The 20,033-nt window shown below is 41.5% G+C and overlaps 2 protein-coding genes across 2 annotated transcripts; both read left to right on the forward strand.

Annotated features, from left to right (window-relative positions):
* The first annotated feature begins 6,390 nt into the window (after positions 1–6,390).
* LOC113367315 lies at positions 6,391–8,475 on the forward strand. The gene is made up of 3 exons (XM_026608929.1): positions 6,391–6,642; positions 6,831–7,043; positions 7,786–8,475. The coding sequence occupies exons 1-3, from the start codon at positions 6,391–6,393 to the stop codon at positions 8,473–8,475; spliced, it is 1,155 nt and encodes a 384-aa protein (XP_026464714.1).
* Positions 8,476–18,142: 9,667 nt separating this feature from the next.
* Positions 18,143–18,909, forward strand: LOC113367317. Its single transcript, XM_026608930.1, has 2 exons — positions 18,143–18,587; positions 18,710–18,909. Exons 1-2 carry the CDS (start codon positions 18,143–18,145, stop codon positions 18,907–18,909), a joined length of 645 nt encoding a protein of 214 aa, XP_026464715.1.
* Positions 18,910–20,033: the final 1,124 nt, after the last annotated feature.

Genomic DNA, 20,033 nt, shown 5'->3' on the forward strand with positions numbered 1-20,033 from the left:
TCTTAGAAAAATGTTTCGACTTCTTTAGCTTTTTAGCTTATGAATGAATCTGAATATGAATGAATCTAACAATTTAAGTGCTACCTTATCCATCAAGAAGATGAAAAAATAAACTTAACCTCCCCCTACTAACTAACTACTTGCAAATTTTAACATAGTTTTCATATGAAAATAAATTATATTTTCTCTTCTGTATTATTGCTGATTTAATACATAATTATTATGTTTTAGATATCAGATATCTCCGTACCTGTTACGGAAAAATATTAAGCGAAAAATATAAAATTAATTAAAAACTCAAATAAATTTTGATATTATTTAAATATGAAATTATAAATATCAAACAAAAATAATAAAATACATTAAATCTGAATCGGGGTTTGAACCCCAGAGCAAAAATTAGAATTCCACGACCAAAGCAACTCGACCAATCTACTACTGATAAAGAAAAGCATTGCAAGCTATGTAAACCGCGCGATGCTAAAATGCAAATTTTAATTAATTTTTATAACTAAACCACTTTTCATAGGCCTCTAATATTTTACCACGCCAGTTTGAGCATCAAATCTACCATTGTGCCAAGTTTCATCAAAATCCAAAACGAGCAACGTGCGGGTTCTTTTTATAAGCTTAATTTCCTCCTCCTATATACTACTACGGCTACCAGCAAATATTCCAAAATCCTATAAAATGCCTATGAATTGATCAATTAAATTCAAATTCAAAGTTTACATTTAACTTTTTTTTTTGAACATTTGATCAGAATTGGGCGAATTAAGTCATTTGTTGGTAAAATTTCAATTAATGTAATGCAAAGTTGTAAGATTACATTAAGGTTTCAGATACAATTCATGTGCATATTCTTTGACTGCTAATTTTTATTATTTTAAAATTATATTTGACTCATAAAATGAAAATATTTTCTCAAAATTACCGAATTTATTGTTCGAAACCTTTTTCGAATCCTTTTTCCTATGGTATACAATACAGATATTTAACTTTTTTGATAAATTTATATAATTATGTATATTTAATAAAATGAACAAACCAAAAAATCTAACAAATAATATGAATAAAAAAAATCACAACTGAAAACTATACAATATTTGGGTCTTTTTTATTTATGGTTTCAGATTACATAATACATCGTCTTGCAGAAACTGAATTTTGAGTATTTATACCAACATTTTTAAATTTATAAATATATATCACCTTTTGTATCTTCATGGCTTCAAGGGAATAAATGAAATCAATGTAATAAATCACCATCAATTACTTTTATATATCTCATTCAAAGCTCACACGAAGAAAACAAGTTGTACTGTGAAACAATAAATATCAAATTTAAAAATTTATAATTAATCCATGATACATTGAACTATCCAGGACTAGCAATATATCAATACCAATTTTGTTAAAAAAATAAATACAAACTGTTCTGAAAAAAGTGAATAAATGAATTAAATTTATTGTCAATAGTTACGAAAATGCGTACTATATAACAACAATATACTATTTCTTATCATAGTCCTTGGTAGCGTCGTGGTTGAATCAGTCGCTTATGTAGAGCGGATGGTCGTGCGTTCGAATCTCCGTACAGTGAAAAAAAAATTAATTGTATTTAGATTCAATTTTTAGAATGGATAAACTGTTCAGAAAAAAGTGATAATATTTATTTAGTGCTATTGTTATTTGTTATTACAAAATCCAATATGTATAATGGCTAGTGTATTATATAACTACAATACAACATTTCTTATCGGGGACCTCCGTAGTGCTGTGGTTAAATCAGTCACTTTTATAGCGCGGAAGGTCGTGCGTTCGAATCTCAGCCTGGCGAAAAAAAAAACACTCGGGTTATCATAAATGTATTTCTTGTTTATAGTATAAAACAAGGGTCGCATCGGTTTTGAAACGATCTAAATTCATCCGAACAATAACAATCGCAAATTGAACGTCGCGTACCGATTCCTTCTCAGTTTGCACTCTGATGCCGAAAATCACTAGAAATCATCAGTTTCCAATATTCCACGAGCCATCAAAGTATTGAACATTGTATAAATATAGTAAAAATTGTGTAGAAGCTAAGAAAAATTCTAACCGATACTCTGAATCAATCAGAAAGTGACTTCAATAAAATCAAAGAGTATCAAATTGTTAAAAGTTGTCTTAATATAGTACATTGTGTACAGATTCATAAAACTCTTCACCGGCACTCCATACCACCGAGTTCTGAATCAGTCTTGAGATCTCGTTTCGATCGCCAGAAAATGAACGCGGCGAAACGAAACATGTTGCGAGCAGCAGCATTGCGAGAATACAGCATGGGCTATCAAATACAAAACTATCAAATACAAAACGTTAAGCGTTGTATTAATATAGTACATCGTGTACAGATTCATAAAACTCTTCATCGGCACTCCATACCACCGAGTTCTGAATCAGTCTTGAGATCTCGTTTCGATCGCCAGAAAATGAACGCGGCGAAACGAAACATGTTGCGAGCAGCAGCATTGCGAGAATACAGCATGGGCTATCAAATACAAAACGTTAAGCGTTGTATTAATATAGTACATCGTGTACAGATTCATAAAACTCTTCATCGGCACTCCATACCACCGAGTTCTGAATCAGTCTTGAGATCTGGTTTCGATCGCCAGAAAATGAACGCGGCGAAACGAAACATGTTGCGAGCAGCAGCATTGCGAGAATACAGCATGGGCTATCAAAACGTTAAGCGTTGTATTAATATAGTACATCGTGTACAGATTCATAAAACTTTTCATCGGCACTCCATACCACCGAGTTCTGAATCAGTCTTGAGATCTCGTTTCGATCGCCAGAAAATGAACGCGGCGAAACGAAACATGTTGCGAGCAGCAGCATTGCGAGAATACAGCATGGATATCAAAACGTTAAGCGTTGTATTAATATAGTACATCGTGTACAGATTCATAAAACTCTTCATCGGCACTCCATACCACCGAGTTCTGAATCAGTCTTGAGATCTCGTTTCGATCGCCAGAAAATGAACGCGGCGAAACGAAACATGTTGCGAGCAGCAGCATTGCGAGAATACAGCATGGGCTATCAAAACGTTAAGCGTTGTATTAATATAGTACATCGTGTACAGATTCATAAAACTCTTCATCGGCACTCCATACCACCGAGTTCTGAATCAGTCTTGAGATCTCGTTTCGATCGGCAGAAAATGAACACGGCGAAACGAAACATGTTGCGAGCAGCAGCATTGCGAGAATACAGCATGGGCTATCAAAACGTTAAGCGTTGTATTAATATAGTACATCGTGTACAGATTTATAAAACTCTTCATTGGCACTCCATACCACCGAGTTCTGAATCAGTCTTGAGATCTCGTTTCGATCGCCAGAAAATGAACGCGGCGAAACGAAACATGTTGCGAGCAGCAGCATTGCGAGAATACAGCATGGACTATCAAAACGTTAAGCGTTGTATTAATATAGTACATCGTGTACAGATTCATAAAACTCTTCATCGGCACTCCATACCACCGAGTTCTGAATCAGTCTTGAGATCTCGTTTCGAACGCCAGAAAATGAACGCGGCGAAACGAAACATGTTGCGAGCACAGCATTGCGAGAATACAGCATGGGCTATCAAAACGTTAAGCGTTGTATTAATATAGTACATCGTGTACAGATTCATAAAACTCTTCATCGGCACTCCATACCACCAGTTTCTGAATCAGTCTTGAGATCTCGTTTCGATCGCCAGAAAATGAACGCGGCGAAACGAAACATGTTGCGAGCAGCAGCATTGCGAGAATACAGCATGGGCTATCAAAACGTTAAGCGTTGTATTATATAGTACCGTGTACAGATTCATAAAACTCTTCATCGGCACTCCATACCACCGAGTTCTGAATCCGTCTTGAGATCTCGTTTCGATCGCCAGAAAATGAACGCGGCGAAACGAAACATGTTGCGAGCAGCAGCATTGCGAGAATACAGCATGGGCTATCAAATACAAAACTATCAAATACAAAACGTTAAGCGTTGTATTAATATAGTACATCGTGTACAGATTCATAAAACTCTTCATCGGCACTCCATACCACCGAGTTTATTCTTATCAGTCTTGAATCTCGTTTCGATCGCCAGAAAATGAACGCGGCGAAACGAAACATGTTGCGAGCAGCAGCATTGCGAGAATACAGCATGGGCTATCAAAACGTTAAGCGTTGTATAATATAGTACATAGTGTACAGATTCATAAAACTCTTCATCGGCACTCCATACCACCGAGTTCTGAATCAGTCTTGAGATCTCGTTTCGATCGCCAGAAAATGAACGCGGCGAAACGAAACATGTTGCGAGCAGCAGCATTGCGAGAATACAGCATGGGCTATCAAAACGTTAAGCGTTGTATTAATATAGTACATCGTGTACAGATTCATAAAACTCTTCATCGGCACTCCATACCACCGAGTTCTGAATCAGTCTTGAGATCTCGTTTCGATCGCCAGAAAATGAACGCGGCGAAACGAAACATGTTGCGAGCAGCAGCATTGCGAGAATACAGCATGGGCTATCAAAACGTTAAGCGTTGTATTAATATAGTACATAGTGTACAGATTCATAAAACTCTTCATCGGCACTCCATACCACCGAGTTCTGAATCAGTCTTGAGATCTCGTTTCGATTGCCAGAAAATGAACGCGGCGAAACGAACATGTTGCGAGCAGCAGCATTGCGAGAATACAGCATGGGCTATCAAATACAAAACTATCAAATACAAAACGTTAAGCGTTGTATTAATATAGTACATCGTGTCATATTCATAAAACTCTTCATCGGCACTCCATACCACCGAGTTCTGAATCAGTCTTGAGATCTCGTTTCGATCGCCAGAAAATGAACGCGGCGAAACGAAGCATGTTGCGAGCAGCAGCATTGCGAGAATACAGCATGGGCTATCAAAACGTTAAGCGTTGTATTAATATAGTACATCGTGTACAGATTCATAAAACTCTTTATCGGCACTCCATACCACCGAGTTCTGAATCAGTCTTGACATCTCGTTTCGATCGCCAGAAAATGAACGCGGCGAAACGAAACATGTTGCGAGCAGCAGCATGCGAGAATACAGCATGGGCTATCAAATACAAAACTATCAAATACAAAACGTTAAGCGTTGTATTAATATAGTACATCGTGTACAGATTCATAAAACTCTTCATCGCACTCCATACCACCGAGTTCTGAATCAGTCTTGAGATCTCGTTTCGATCGCCAGAAAATGAACGCGGCGAAACGAAACATGTTGCGAGCAGCAGCATTGCGAGAATACAGCATGGCTATCAAAGCGTTAAGCGTTGTATTAATATAGTACATCGTGTACAGATTCAATAAAACTCTTCATCGGCACTCCATACCACCGAGTTCTGAATCAGTCTTGAGATCTCTTTCGATCGCCAGAAAATGAACGCGGCGAAACGAAACATGTGCGAGCAGCAGCTTGCGAGAATACAGCATGGGCTATCAAAACGTTAAGCGTTGTATTAATATAGTATCGATCGCCAGAAAATGAACGCGGCGAAACGAAACATGTTGCGAGCAGCAGCATTGCGAGAATACAGCATGGGCTATCAAAACGGTAAGCGTTGTATTAATATAGTACATCGTGTACAGATTCATAAAACTCTTCATCGGCACTCCATACCACCGAGTTCTGAATCAGTCTGAGATCTCGTTTCGATCGCCAGAAAATGAACGCGGCGAAACGAAAATGTTGCGAGCAGCAGCATTGCGAGAATACAGCATGGGCTATCAAAACGTTAAGCGTTGTATTAATATAGTACATCGTGTACAGATTCATAAAAAACTCTTCATCGGCACTCCATACAACCGAGTTCTGAATCAGTCTTGAGATCTGTTTCGATCGCCAGAAAATGAACGCGGCGAAACGAAACATGTTGCGAGCAGCAGCATTGCGAGAATACAGCATGGGCTATCAAAACGTTAAGCGTTGTATTAATATAGTACATCGTGTACAGATCTATAAAACTCTTCATCGGCACTCCATACCACCGAGTTCTGAATCAGTCTTGAGATCTCGTTTCGATCGCCAGAAAATGAACGCGGCGAAACGAAACATGTTGCGAGCAGCAGCATTGCGAGAATACAGCATGGGCTATCAAAACGTTAAGCGTTGTATTAATATAGTACATCGTGTACAGCAGCATTGCGAGAATACAGCATGGGCTATCAAAACGTTAAGCGTTGTATTAATATAGTACATCGTGTACAGATTCATAAAACTCTTCATCGGCACTCCATACCACCGAGTTCTGAATCAGTCTTGAGATCTCGTTTCGATCGCCAGAAAATGAACGCGGCGAAACGAAACATGTTGCGAGCAGCAGCATTGCGAGAATACAGCATGGGCTATCAAAACGTTAAGCGTTGTATTAATATAGTACATCGTGTACAGATTCATAAAACTCTTCATCGGCACTCCATACCACCGAGTTCTGAATCAGTCTTGAGATCTCGTTTCGATCGCCAGAAAATGAACGCGGCGAAACGAAACATGTTGCGAGCAGCAGCATTGCGAGAATACAGCATGGGCTATCAAAACGTTAAGCGTTGTATTAATATAGTACATCGTGTACAGATTCATAAAACTCTTCATCGGCACTCCATACCACCGAGTTCTGAATCAGTCTTGAGATCTCGTTTCGATCGCCAGAAAATGAACGCGGCGAAACGAAACATGTTGCGAGCAGCAGCATTGCGAGAATACAGCATGGGCTATCAAATACAAAACTATCAAATCAAAACGTTAAGCGTTGTATTAATATAGTACATCGTGTACAGATTCATAAAACTCTTCATCGGCACTCCATACCACCGAGTTCTGAATCAGTCTTGAGATCTCGTTTCGATCGCCAGAAAATGAACGCGGCGAAACGAAACATGTTGCGAGCAGCAGCATTGCGAGAATACAGCATGGGCTATCAAAACGTTAAGCGTTGTATTAATATAGTACATCGTGTACAGATTCATAAAACTCTTCATCGGCACTCCATACCACCGAGTTCTGAATCAGTCTTGAGATCTCGTTTCGATCGCCAGAAAATGAACGCGGCGAAACGAAACATGTTGCGAGCAGCAGCATTGCGAGAATACAGCATGGGCTATCAAAACGTTAAGCGTTGTATTAATATAGTACATCGTGTACAGATTCATAAAACTCTTCATCGGCACTCCATACCACCGAGTTCTGAATCAGTCTTGAGATCTCGTTTCGATCGCCAGAAAATGAACGCGCGCGAAACGAAACATGTTGCGAGCAGCAGCATTGCGAGAATACAGCATGGGCTATCAAAACGTTAAGCGTTGTATTAATATAGTACATCGTGTACAGATTCATAAAACTCTTCATCGGCACTCCATACCACCGAGTTCTGAATCAGTCTTGAGATCTCGTTTCGATCGCCAGAAAATGAACGCGGCGAAACGAAACATGTTGCGAGCAGCAGCATTGCGAGAATACAGCATGGGCTATCAAAACGTTAAGCGTTGTATTAATATAGTACATCGTGTACAGATTCATAAAACTCTTCATCGGCACTCCATACCACCGAGTTCTGAATCAGTCTTGAGATCTCGTTTCGATCGCCAGAAAATGAACGCGGCGAAACGAAACATGTTGCGAGCAGCAGCATTGCGAGAATAACGGGCATATACAAAATATCATCAAAACGTTAAGCGTTGTATTAATATAGTACATCGTGTACAGATTCATAAAACTCTTCATCGGCACTCCATACCACCGAGTTCTGAATCAGTCTTGAGATCTCGTTTCGATCGCCAGAAAATGAACGCGGCGAAACGAAACATGTTGCGAGCAGCAGCATTGCGAGAATACAGCATGGGCTATCAAAACGTTAAGCGTTGTATTAATATAGTACATCGTGTACAGATTCATAAAACTCTTCATCGGCACTCCATACCACCGAGTTCTGAATCAGTCTTGAGATCTCGTTTCGATCGCCAGAAAATGAACGCGGCGAAACGAAACATGTTGCGAGCAGCAGCATTGCGAGAATACAGCATGGGCTATCAAAACGTTAAGCGTTGTATTAATATAGTACATCGTGTACAGATTCATAAAACTCTTCATCGGCACTCCATACCACCGAGTTCTGAATCAGTCTTGAGATCTCGTTTCGATCGCCAGAAAATGAACGCGGCGAAACGAAACATGTTGCGAGCAGCAGCATTGCGAGAATACAGCATGGGCTATCAAAACGTTAAGCGTTGTATTAATATAGTACATCGTGTACAGATTCATAAAACTCTTCATCGGCACTCCATACCACCGAGTTCTGAATCAGTCTTGAGATCTCGTTTCGATCGCCAGAAAATGAACGCGGCGAAACGAAACATGTTGCGAGCAGCAGCATTGCGAGAATACAGCATGGGATAAACTCAAATACAAAACGTTAAGCGTTGTATTAATATAGTACATCGTGTACAGATTCATAAAACTCTTCATCGGCACTCCATACCACCGAGTTCTGAATCAGTCTTGAGATCTCGTTTCGATCGCCAGAAAATGAACGCGGCGAAACGAAACATGTTGCGAGCAGCAGCATTGCGAGAATACAGCATGGGCTATCAAAACGTTAAGCGTTGTATTAATATAGTACATCGTGTACAGATTCATAAAACTCTTCATCGGCACTCCATACCACCGAGTTCTGAATCAGTCTTGAGATCTCGTTTCGATCGCCAGAAAATGAACGCGGCGAAACGAAACATGTTGCGAGCAGCAGCATTGCGAGAATACAGCATGGGCTATCAAAACGTTAAGCGTTGTATTAATATAGTACATCGTGTACAGATTCATAAAACTCTTCATCGGCACTCCATACCACCGAGTTCTGAATCAGTCTTGAGATCTCGTTTCGATCGCCAGAAAATGAACGCGGCGAAACGAAACATGTTGCGAGCAGCAGCATTGCGAGAATACAGCATGGGCTATCAAAACGTTAAGCGTTGTATTAATATAGTACATCGTGTACAGATTCATAAAACTCTTCATCGGCACTCCATACCACCGAGTTCTGAATCAGTCTTGAGATCTCGTTTCGATCGCCAGAAAATGAACGCGGCGCGAAACGAAACATGTTGCGAGCAGCAGCATTGCGAGAATACAGCATGGGCTATCAAAACGTTAAGCGTTGTATTAATATAGTACATCGTGTACAGATTCATAAAACTCTTCATCGGCACTCCATACCATCAGTCTTGAGATCTCGTTTCGATCGCCAGAAAATGAACGCGGCGACGAAACGAGCAACATTGCGAGAATACAGCATGGGCTATCAAAACGTTAAGCGTTGTATTAATATAGTACATCGTGTACAGATTCATAAAACTCTTCATCGGCACTCCATACCACCGAGTTCTGAATCAGTCTTGAGATCTCGTTTCGATCGCCAGAAAATGAACGCGCGCGAAACGAAACATGTTGCGAGCAGCAGCATTGCGAGAATACAGCATGGGCTATCAAAACGTTAAGCGTTGTATTAATATAGTTCATCGTGTACAGATTTATAAAACTCTTCATCGGCACTCCATACCACCGAGTTCTGAATCAGTCTTGAGATCTCGTTTCGATCGCCAGAAAATGAACGCGGCGAAACGAAACATGTTGCGAGCAGCAGCATTGCGAGAATACAGCATGGGCTATCAAAACGTTAAGCGTTGTATTAATATAGTACATCGTGTACAGATTCATAAAACTCTTCATCGGCACTCCATACCACCGAGTTCTGAATCAGTCTTGAGATCTCGTTTCGATCGCCAGAAAATGAACGCGGCGAAACGAAACATGTTGCGAGCAGCAGCATTGCGAGAATACAGCATGGGCTATCAAATACAAAACTATCAAATACAAAACGTTAAGCGTTGTATTAATATAGTACATCGTGTACAGATTCATAAAACTCTTCATCGGCACTCCATACCACCGAGTTCTGAATCAGTCTTGAGATCTCGTTTCGATCGCCAGAAAATGAACGCGGCGAAACGAAACATGTTGCGAGCAGCAGCATTGCGAGAATACAGCATGGGCTATCAAAACGTTAAGCGTTGTATTAATATAGTACATCGTGTACAGATTCATAAAACTCTTCATCGGCACTCCATACCACCGAGTTCTGAATCAGTCTTGAGATCTCGTTTCGATCGCCAGAAAATGAACGCGGCGAAACGAAACATGTTGCGAGCAGCAGCATTGCGAGAATACAGCATGGGCTATCAAAACGTTAAGCGTTGTATTAATATAGTACATCGTGTACAGATTCATAAAACTCTTCATCGGCACTCCATACCACCGAGTTCTGAATCAGTCTTGAGATCTCGTTTCGATCGCCAGAAAATGAACGCGGCGAAACGAAACATGTTGCGAGCAGCAGCATTGCGAGAATACAGCATGGGCTATCAAAACGTTAAGCGTTGTATTAATATAGTACATCGTGTACAGATTCATAAAACTCTTCATCGGCACTCCATACCACCGAGTTCTGAATCAGTCTTGAGATCTCGTTTCGATCGCCAGAAAATGAACGCGCGGCGAAACGAAACATGTTGCGAGCAGCAGCATTGCGAGAATACAGCATGGGCTATCCAAAACGTTAAGCGTTGTATTAATATAGTACATCGTGTACAGATTCATAAAACTCTTCATCGGCACTCCATACCACCGAGTTCTGAATCAGTCTTGAGATCTCGTTTCGATCGCCAGAAAATGAACGCGGCGAAACGAAACATGTTGCGAGCAGCAGCATTGCGAGAATACAGCATGGGCTATCAAAACGTTAAGCGTTGTATTAATATAGTACATCGTGTACAGATTCATAAAACTCTTCATCGGCACTCCATACCACCGAGTTCTGAATCAGTCTTGAGATCTCGTTTCGATCGCCAGAAAATGAACGCGGCGAAACGAAACATGTTGCGAGCAGCAGCATTGCGAGAATACAGCATGGGCTATCAAAACGTTAAGCGTTGTATTAATATAGTACATCGTGTACAGATTCATAAAACTCTTCATCGGCACTCCATACCACCGAGTTCTGAATCAGTCTTGAGATCTCGTTTCGATCGCCAGAAAATGAACGCGGCGAAACGAAACATGTTGCGAGCAGCAGCATTGCGAGAATACAGCATGGGCTATCAAAACGTTAAGCGTTGTATTAATATAGTACATCGTGTACAGATTCATAAAACTCTTCATCGGCACTCCATACCACCGAGTTCTGAATCAGTCTTGAGATCTCGTTTCGATCGCCAGAAAATGAACGCGGCGAAACGAAACATGTTGCGAGCAGCAGCATTGCGAGAATACAGCATGGGCTATCAAAACGTTAAGCGTTGTATTAATATAGTACATCGTGTACAGATTCATAAAACTCTTCATCGGCACTCCATACCACCGAGTTCTGAATCAGTCTTGAGATCTCGTTTCGATCGCCAGAAAATGAACGCGCGCGAAACGAAACATGTTGCGAGCAGCAGCATTGCGAGAATACAGCATGGGCTATCAAATACAAAACTATCAAAACGTTAAGCGTTGTATTAATATAGTACATCGTGTACAGATTCATAAAACTCTTCATCGGCACTCCATACCACCGAGTTCTGAATCAGTCTTGAGATCTCGTTTCGATCGAAAATGAAATGAACGCGGCGAAACGAAACATGTTGCGAGCAGCAGCATTGCGAGAATACAGCATGGGCTATCAAAACGTTAAGCGTTGTATTAATATAGTACATCGTGTACAGATTCATAAAACTCTTCATCGGACCACCAGTTCTGAATCAGTCTTGAGATCTCGTTTCGATCGCCAGAAAGAAATGAAACGCGGCGACGAAACGCAGCATTGCGAGAATACAGCATGGGCTATCAAAACGTTAAGCGTTGTATTAATATAGTACATCGTGTACAGATTCATAAAACTCTTCATCGGCACTCCATACCACCGAGTTCTGAATCAGTCTTGAGATCTCGTTTCGATCGCCAGAAAATGAACGCGGCGAAACGAAACATGTTGCGAGCAGCAGCATTGCGAGAATACAGCATGGGCTATCAAAACGTTAAGCGTTGTATTAATATAGTACATCGTGTACAGATTCATAAAACTCTTCATCGGCACTCCATACCACCGAGTTCTGAATCAGTCTTGAGATCTCGTTTCGATCGCCAGAAAATGAACGCGGCGAAACGAAACATGTTGCGAGCAGCAGCATTGCGAGAATACAGCATGGGCTATCAAAACGTTAAGCGTTGTATTAATATAGTACATCGTGTACAGATTCATAAAACTCTTCATCGGCACTCCACACCATCAGTCTTGAGATCTCGTTTCGATCGCCAGAAAATGAACGCGGCCAACAGGCGAGCAGCAGCATTGCGAGAATACAGCATGGGCTATCAAAACGTTAAGCGTTGTATTAATATAGTACATCGTGTACAGATTCATAAAACTCTTCATCGGCACTCCATACCACCGAGTTCTGAATCAGTCTTGAGATCTCGTTTCGATCGCCAGAAAATGAACGCGGCGAAACGAAACATGTTGCGAGCAGCAGCATTGCGAGAATACAGCATGGGCTATCAAAACGTTAAGCGTTGTATTAATATAGTACATCGTGTACAGATTCATAAAACTCTTCATCGGCACTCCATACCACCGAGTTCTGAATCAGTCTTGAGATCTCGTTTCGATCGCCAGAAAATGAACGCGGCGAAACGAAACATGTTGCGAGCAGCAGCATTGCGAGAATACAGCATGGGCTATCAAAACGTTAAGCGTTGTATTAATATAGTACATCGTGTACAGATTCATAAAACTCTTCATCGGCACTCCATACCACCGAGTTCTGAATCAGTCTTGAGATCTCGTTTCGATCGCCAGAAAATGAACGCGGCGAAACGAAACATGTTGCGAGCAGCAGCATTGCGAGAATACAGCATGGGCTATCAAAACGTTAAGTTTTGTATGTTATATAATATAGTACATCGTGTACAGATTCATAAAACTCTTCATCGGCACTCCATACCACCGAGTTCTGAATCAGTCTTGAGATCTCGTTTCGATCGCCAGAAAATGAACGCGGCGAAACGAAACATGTTGCGAGCAGCAGCATTGCGAGAATACAGCATGGGCTATCAAAACGTTAAGCGTTGTATTAATATAGTACATCGTGTACAGATTCATAAAACTCTTCATCGGCACTCCATACCACCGAGTTCTGAATCAGTCTTGAGATCTCGTTTCGATCGCCAGAAAATGAACGCGGCGAAACGAAACATGTTGCGAGCAGCAGAATTGCGAGAATACAGCATGGCTATCAAAACGTTAAGCGTTGTATTAATATAGTACATCGTGTACAGATTCATAAAACTCTTCATCGGCACTATACCACCGAGTTCTGAATCAGTCTTGAGATCTCGTTTCGATCGCCAGAAAATGAACGCGGCGAAACGAAACATGTTGCGAGCAGCAGCATTGCGAGAATACAGCATGGGCTATCAAATACAAACGTTAAGCGTTGTATTAATATAGTACATCGTGTACAGATTCATAAAACTCTTCATCGGCACTCCATACCACCGAGTTCTGAATCAGTCTTGAGATCTCGTTTCGATCGCCAGAAAATGAACGCGGCGAAACGAAACATGTTGCGAGCAGCAGCATTGCGAGAATACAGCATGGGCTATCAAAACGTTAAGCGTTGTATTAATATAGTACATCGTGTACAGATTCATAAAACTCTTCATCGGCACTCCATATACCGAGTTCTGAATCAGTCTTGAGATCTCGTTTCGATCGCCAGAAAATGAACGCGGCGAAACGAAACATGTTGCGAGCAGCAGCATTGCGAGAATACAGCATGGTATCAAAACGTTAAGCGTTGTATTAATATAGTACATCGTGTACAGATTCATAAAACTCTTCATCGGCACTCCATACCACCGAGTTCTGAATCAGTCTTGAGATCTCGTTTCGATCGCCAGAAAATGAACGCGGCGAAACGAAACATGTTGCGAGCAGCAGCATTGCGAGAATACAGCATGGGCTATCAAATACAAAACTATCAAATACAAAACGTTAAGCGTTGTATTAATATAGTACATCGTGTACAGATTCATAAAACTCTTCATCGGCACTCCATACCACCGAGTTCTGAATCAGTCTTGAGATCTCGTTTCGATCGCCAGAAAATGAACGCGGCGAAACGAAACATGTTGCGAGCAGCAGCATTGCGAGAATACAGCATGGGCTATCAAAACGTTAAGCGTTGTATTAATATAGTACATCGTGTACAGATTCATAAAACTCTTCATCGGCACTCCATACCATCAGTCTTGAGATCTCGTTTCGATCGCCAGAAAATGAACGCGGCGAAACGAAACATTGCGAGAATACAGCATGGGCTATCAAAACGTTAAGCGTTGTATTAATATAGTACATCGTGTACAGATTCATAAAACTCTTCATCGGCACTCCATACCACCGAGTTCTGAATCAGTCTTGAGATCTCGTTTCGATCGCCAGAAAATGAACGCGGCGAAACGAAACATGTTGCGAGCAGCAGCATTGCGAGAATACAGCATGGGCTATCAAAACGTTAAGCGTTGTATTAATATAGTTCATCGTGTACAGATTTATAAAACTCTTCATCGGCACTCCATACCACCGAGTTCTGAATCAGTCTTGAGATCTCGTTTCGATCGCCAGAAAATGAACGCGGCGAAACGAAACATGTTGCGAGCAGCAGCATTGCGAGAATACAGCATGGGCTATCAAAACGTTAAGCGTTGTATTAATATAGTACATCGTGTACAGATTCATAAAACTCTTCATCGGCACTCCATACCACCGAGTTCTGAATCCGTCTTGAGACCTCGTTTCGATCGCCAGAAAATGAACGCGGCGAAACGAAACATGTTGCGAGCAGCAGCATTGCGAGAATACAGCATGGGCTATCAAATACAAAACTATCAAATACAAAACGTTAAGCGTTGTATTAATATAGTACATCGTGTACAGATTCATAAAACTCTTCATCGGCACTCCATACCACCGAGTTCTGAATCAGTCTTGAGATCTCGTTTCGATCGCCAGAAAATGAACGCGGCGAAACGAAACATGTTGCGAGCAGCAGCATTGCGAGAATACAGCATGGGCTATCAAAACGTTAAGCGTTGTATTAATATAGTACATCTGTGTACAGATTCATAAAACTCTTCATCGGCACTCCATACCACCGAGTTCTGAATCAGTCTTGAGATCTCGTTTCGATCGCCAGAAAATGAACGCGGCGAAACGAAACATGTTGCGAGCAGCAGCATTGCGAGAATACAGCATGGGCTATCAAAACGTTAAGCGTTGTATTAATATAGTACATCGTGTACAGATTCATAAAACTCTTCATCGGCACTCCATACCACCGAGTTCTGAATCAGTCTTGAGATCTGGTTTCGATCGCCAGAAAATGAACGCGGCGAAACGAAACATGTTGCGAGCAGCAGCATTGCGAGAATACAGCATGGGCTATCAAAACGTTAAGCGTTGTATTAATATAGTACATCGTGTACAGATTCATAAAACTCTTCATCGGCACTCCATACCACCGAGTTCTGAATCAGTCTTGAGATCTCGTTTCGATCGCCAGAAAATGAACGCGGCGAAACGAAACATGTTGCGAGCAGCAGCATTGCGAGAATACAGCATGGGCTATCAAAACGTTAAGCGTTGTATTAATATAGTACATCGTGTACAGATTTATAAAACTCTTCATCGGCACTCCATACCACCGAGTTCTGAATCAGTCTTGAGATCTCGTTTCGATCGCCAGAAAATGAACGCGGCGAAACGAAACATGTTGCGAGCAGCAGAATTGCGAGAATACAGCATGGACTATCAAAACGTTATGCGTTGTATTAATATAGTACATCGTGTACAGATTCATAAAACTCTTCATCGGCACTCCATACCACCGAGTTCTGAATCAGTCTTGAGATCTCGTTTCGATCGCCAGAAAATGAACGCGGCGAAACGAAACATGTTGCGAGCAGCAGCATTGCGAGAACAGCATGCTATCAATACAAAACGTTAAGCGTTGTATTAATATAGTACATCGTGTACAGATTCATAAAACTCTTCATCGGCACTCCATACCACCGAGTTCTGAATCAGTCTTGAGATCTCGTTTCGATCGCCAGAAAATGAACGCGGCGAAACGAAACATGTTGCGAGCAGCAGCATTGCGAGAATACAGCATGGGCTATCAAAACGTTAAGCGTTGTATTAATATAGTACATCGTGTACAGATTCATAAAACTCTTCATCGGCACTCCATACCACCGAGTTCTGAATCAGTCTTGAGATCTCGTTTCGATCGCCAGAAAATGAACGCGGCGAAACGAAACATGTTGCCAGCAGCAGCATTGCGAGAATACAGCATGGGCTATCAAACGTTAAGCGTTGTATTAATATAGTACATCGTGTACAGATTCATAAAACTCTTCATCGGCACTCCATACCACCGAGTTCTGAATCAGTCTTGAGATCTCGTTTCGATCGCCAGAAAATGAACGCGGCGAAACGAAACATGTTGCGAGCAGCAGCATTGCGAGAATACAGCATGGGCTATCAAAACGTTAAGCGTTGTATTAATATAGTACATCGCGTACAGATTCATAAAACTCTTCATCGGCACTCCATACCACCGAGTTCAGAATCAGTCTTGAGATCTCGTTTCGATCGCCAGAAAATGAACGCGGCGAAACGAAACATGTTGCGAGCAGCAGCATTGCGAGAATACAGCATGGGCTATCAAAACGTTAAGCGTTGTATTTATAGTACATCGTGTACAGATTCATAAAACTCTTCATCGGCACTCCATACCACCGAGTTCTGAATCAGTCTTGAGATCTGGTTTCGATCGCCAGAAAATGAACGCGGCGAAACGAAACATGTTGCGAGCAGCAGCATTGCGAGAATACAGCATGGGCTATCAAAACGTTAAGCGTTGTATTAATATAGTACATCGTGTACAGATTCATAAAACTCTTCATCGGCACTCCATACCACCGAGTTCTGATCATCAGTCTTGAGATCTCGTTTCGATCGCCAGAAAATGAACGCGGCGAAACGAAACATGTTGCGAGCAGCAGCATTGCGAGAATACAGCATGGGCTATCAAAACGTTAAGCGTTGTATTAATATAGTACATCGTGTACAGATTTATAAAACTCTTCATCGGCACTCCATACCATCGAGTTCTGAATCAGTCTTGAGATCTCGTTTCGATCGCCAGAAAATGAACGCGGCGAAACGAAACATGTTGCGAGCAGCAGAATTGCGAGAATACAGCATGGACTATCAAAACGTTATGCGTTGTATTAATATAGTACATCGTGTACAGATTCATAAAACTCTTCATCGGCACTCCATACCACCGAGTTCTGAATCAGTCTTGAGATCTCGTTTCGATCGCCAGAAAATGAACGCGGCGAAACGAAACATGTTGCGAGCAGCAGCATTGCGAGAATACAGCATGGGCTATCAAAACAAACGTTAAGCGTTGTATTAATATAGTACATCGTGTACAGATTCATAAAACTCTTCATCGGCACTCCATACCACCGAGTTCTGAATCAGTCTTGAGATCTCGTTTCGATCGCCAGAAAATGAACGCGGCGAAACGAAACATGTTGCGAGCAGCAGCATTGCGAGAATACAGCATGGGCTATCAAAACGTTAAGCGTTGTATTAATATAGTACATCGTGTACAGATTCATAAAACTCTTCATCGGCACTCCATACCACCGAGTTCTGAATCAGTCTTGAGATCTCGTTTCGATCGCCAGAAAATGAACGCGGCGAAACGAAACATGTTGCGAGCAGCAGCATTGCGAGAATACAGCATGGGCTATCAAAACGTTAAGCGTTGTATTAATAGTACATCGTGTACAGATTCATAAAACTCTTCATCGGCACTCCATACCACCGAGTTCTGAATCAGTCTTGAGATCGCGTTTCGATCGCCAGAAAATGAACGCGGCGAAACGAAACATGTTGCGAGCAGCAGCATTGCGAGAATACAGCATGGGCTATCAAAACGTTAAGCGTTGTATTAATATAGTACATCGTGTACAGATTTATAAAACTCTTCATCGGCACTCCATACCACCGAGTTCTGAATCCGTCTTGAGATCTCGTTTCGATCGCCAGAAAATGAACGCGGCGAAACGAAACATGTTGCGAGCAGCAGCATTGCGAGAATACAGCATGGGCTATCAAATACAAAACGTTAAGCGTTGTATTAATATAGTACATCGTGTACAGATTCATAAAACTCTTCATCGGCACTCCATACCACCGAGTTCTGAATCAGTCTTGAGATCTCGTTTCGATCGCCAGAAAATGAACGCGGCGAAACGAAACATGTTGCGAGCAGCAGCATTGCGAGAATACAGCATGGGCTATCAAAACGTTAAGCGTTGTATTAATATAGTACATCGTGTACAGATCATAAAACTCTTCATCTGAACGCGGCGAAACGAAACATCTTGCGAGCAGCAGCATTGCGAGAATACAGCATGGGCTATCAAAACGTTAAGCGTTGTATTAATATAGTACATCGTGTACAGATTCATAAAACTCTTCATCGGCACTCCATACCACCGAGTTCAGAATCAGTCTTGAGATCTCGTTTCGATCGCCAGAAAATGAACGCGGCGAAACGAAACATGTTGCGAGCAGCAGCATTGCGAGAATACAGCATGGGCATGCGAGAAACAGCATGGGCTATCAAAACGTTAAGCGTTGTATTAATATAGTACATAGTGTACAGATTCATAAAACTCTTCATCGGCACTCCATACCACCGAGTTCAGAATCAGTCTTGAGATCTCGTTTCGATCGCCAGAAAATGAACGCGGCGAAACGAAACATGTTGCGAGCAGCAGCATTGCGAGAATACAGCATGGGCTATCAAAACGTTAAGCGTTGTATTAATATAGTACATCGTGTACAGATTCATAAAACTCTTCATCGGCACTCCATACCACCGAGTTCTGAATCAGTCTTGAGATCTCGTTTCGATCGCCAGAAAATGAACGCGGCGAAACGAAACATGTTGCGAGCAGCAGCATTGCGAGAATACAGCATGGGCTATCAAATACAAAACTATCAAATACAAAACGTTAAGCGTTGTATTAATATAGTACATCGTGTACAGATTCATAAAACTCTTCATCGGCACTCCATACCACCGAGTTCTGAATCAGTCTTGAGATCTGGTTTCGATCGCCAGAAAATGAACGCGGCGAAACGAAACATGTTGCGAGCAGCAGCATTGCGAGAATACAGCATGGGCTATCAAAACGTTAAGCGTTGTATTAATATAGTACATCGTGTACAGATTTATAAAACTCTTCATCGGCACTCCATACCACCGAGTTCTGAATCAGTCTTGAGATCTCGTTTCGATCGCCAGAAAATGAACGCGGCGAAACGAAACATGTTGCGAGCAGCAGAATTGCGAGAATACAGCATGGACTATCAAAACGTTATGCGTTGTATTAATATAGTACATCGTGTACAGATTCATAAAACTCTTCATCGGCACTCCATACCACCGAGTTCTGAATCAGTCTTGAGATCTCGTTTCGATCGCCAGAAAATGAACGCGGCGATACGAAACATATTGCGAGCAGCAGCATTGCGAGAATACAGCATGGGCTATCAAATACAAAACGTTAAGCGTTGTATTAATATAGTACATCGTGTACAGATTCATAAAACTCTTCATCGGCACTCCATACCACCGAGTTCTGAATCAGTCTTGAGATCTCGTTTCGATCGCCAGAAAATGAACGCGGCGAAACGAAAAATAGTGCGAGCAACAGCATTGCGAAAAAACAGCATGTACTATCAAAACGTTAAACGTTATAGTAAATTG

The sequence above is a fragment of the Ctenocephalides felis genome, unplaced genomic scaffold (assembly GCF_003426905.1).
Source record: "Ctenocephalides felis isolate EL2017-DRISC unplaced genomic scaffold, ASM342690v1 CF-g0.4_SCAFFOLD_01170, whole genome shotgun sequence".
Classification (NCBI taxonomy): Eukaryota; Metazoa; Arthropoda; class Insecta; order Siphonaptera; family Pulicidae; genus Ctenocephalides; species Ctenocephalides felis.

Coding starts and splice junctions, on each gene's coding strand:
- LOC113367315 (XM_026608929.1), top strand. CDS start 6,391: ATGTTGCGAGCAGCAGCATTGCGAGAATACAGCATGGGCTATCAAAAC. Junction 6,643..6,830: donor TTAAGCGTTGTATTAATATA/GTACATCGTGTA, acceptor CAAAACGTTAAG/CGTTGTATTAATATAGTACA. Junction 7,044..7,785: donor ATATAGTACATCGTGTACAG/ATTCATAAAACT, acceptor CATCGTGTACAG/ATTCATAAAACTCTTCATCG.
- LOC113367317 (XM_026608930.1), top strand. CDS start 18,143: ATGTTGCGAGCAGCAGCATTGCGAGAATACAGCATGGGCTATCAAAAC. Junction 18,588..18,709: donor GCGTTGTATTAATATAGTAC/ATCGTGTACAGA, acceptor TTAATATAGTAC/ATCGTGTACAGATTCATAAA.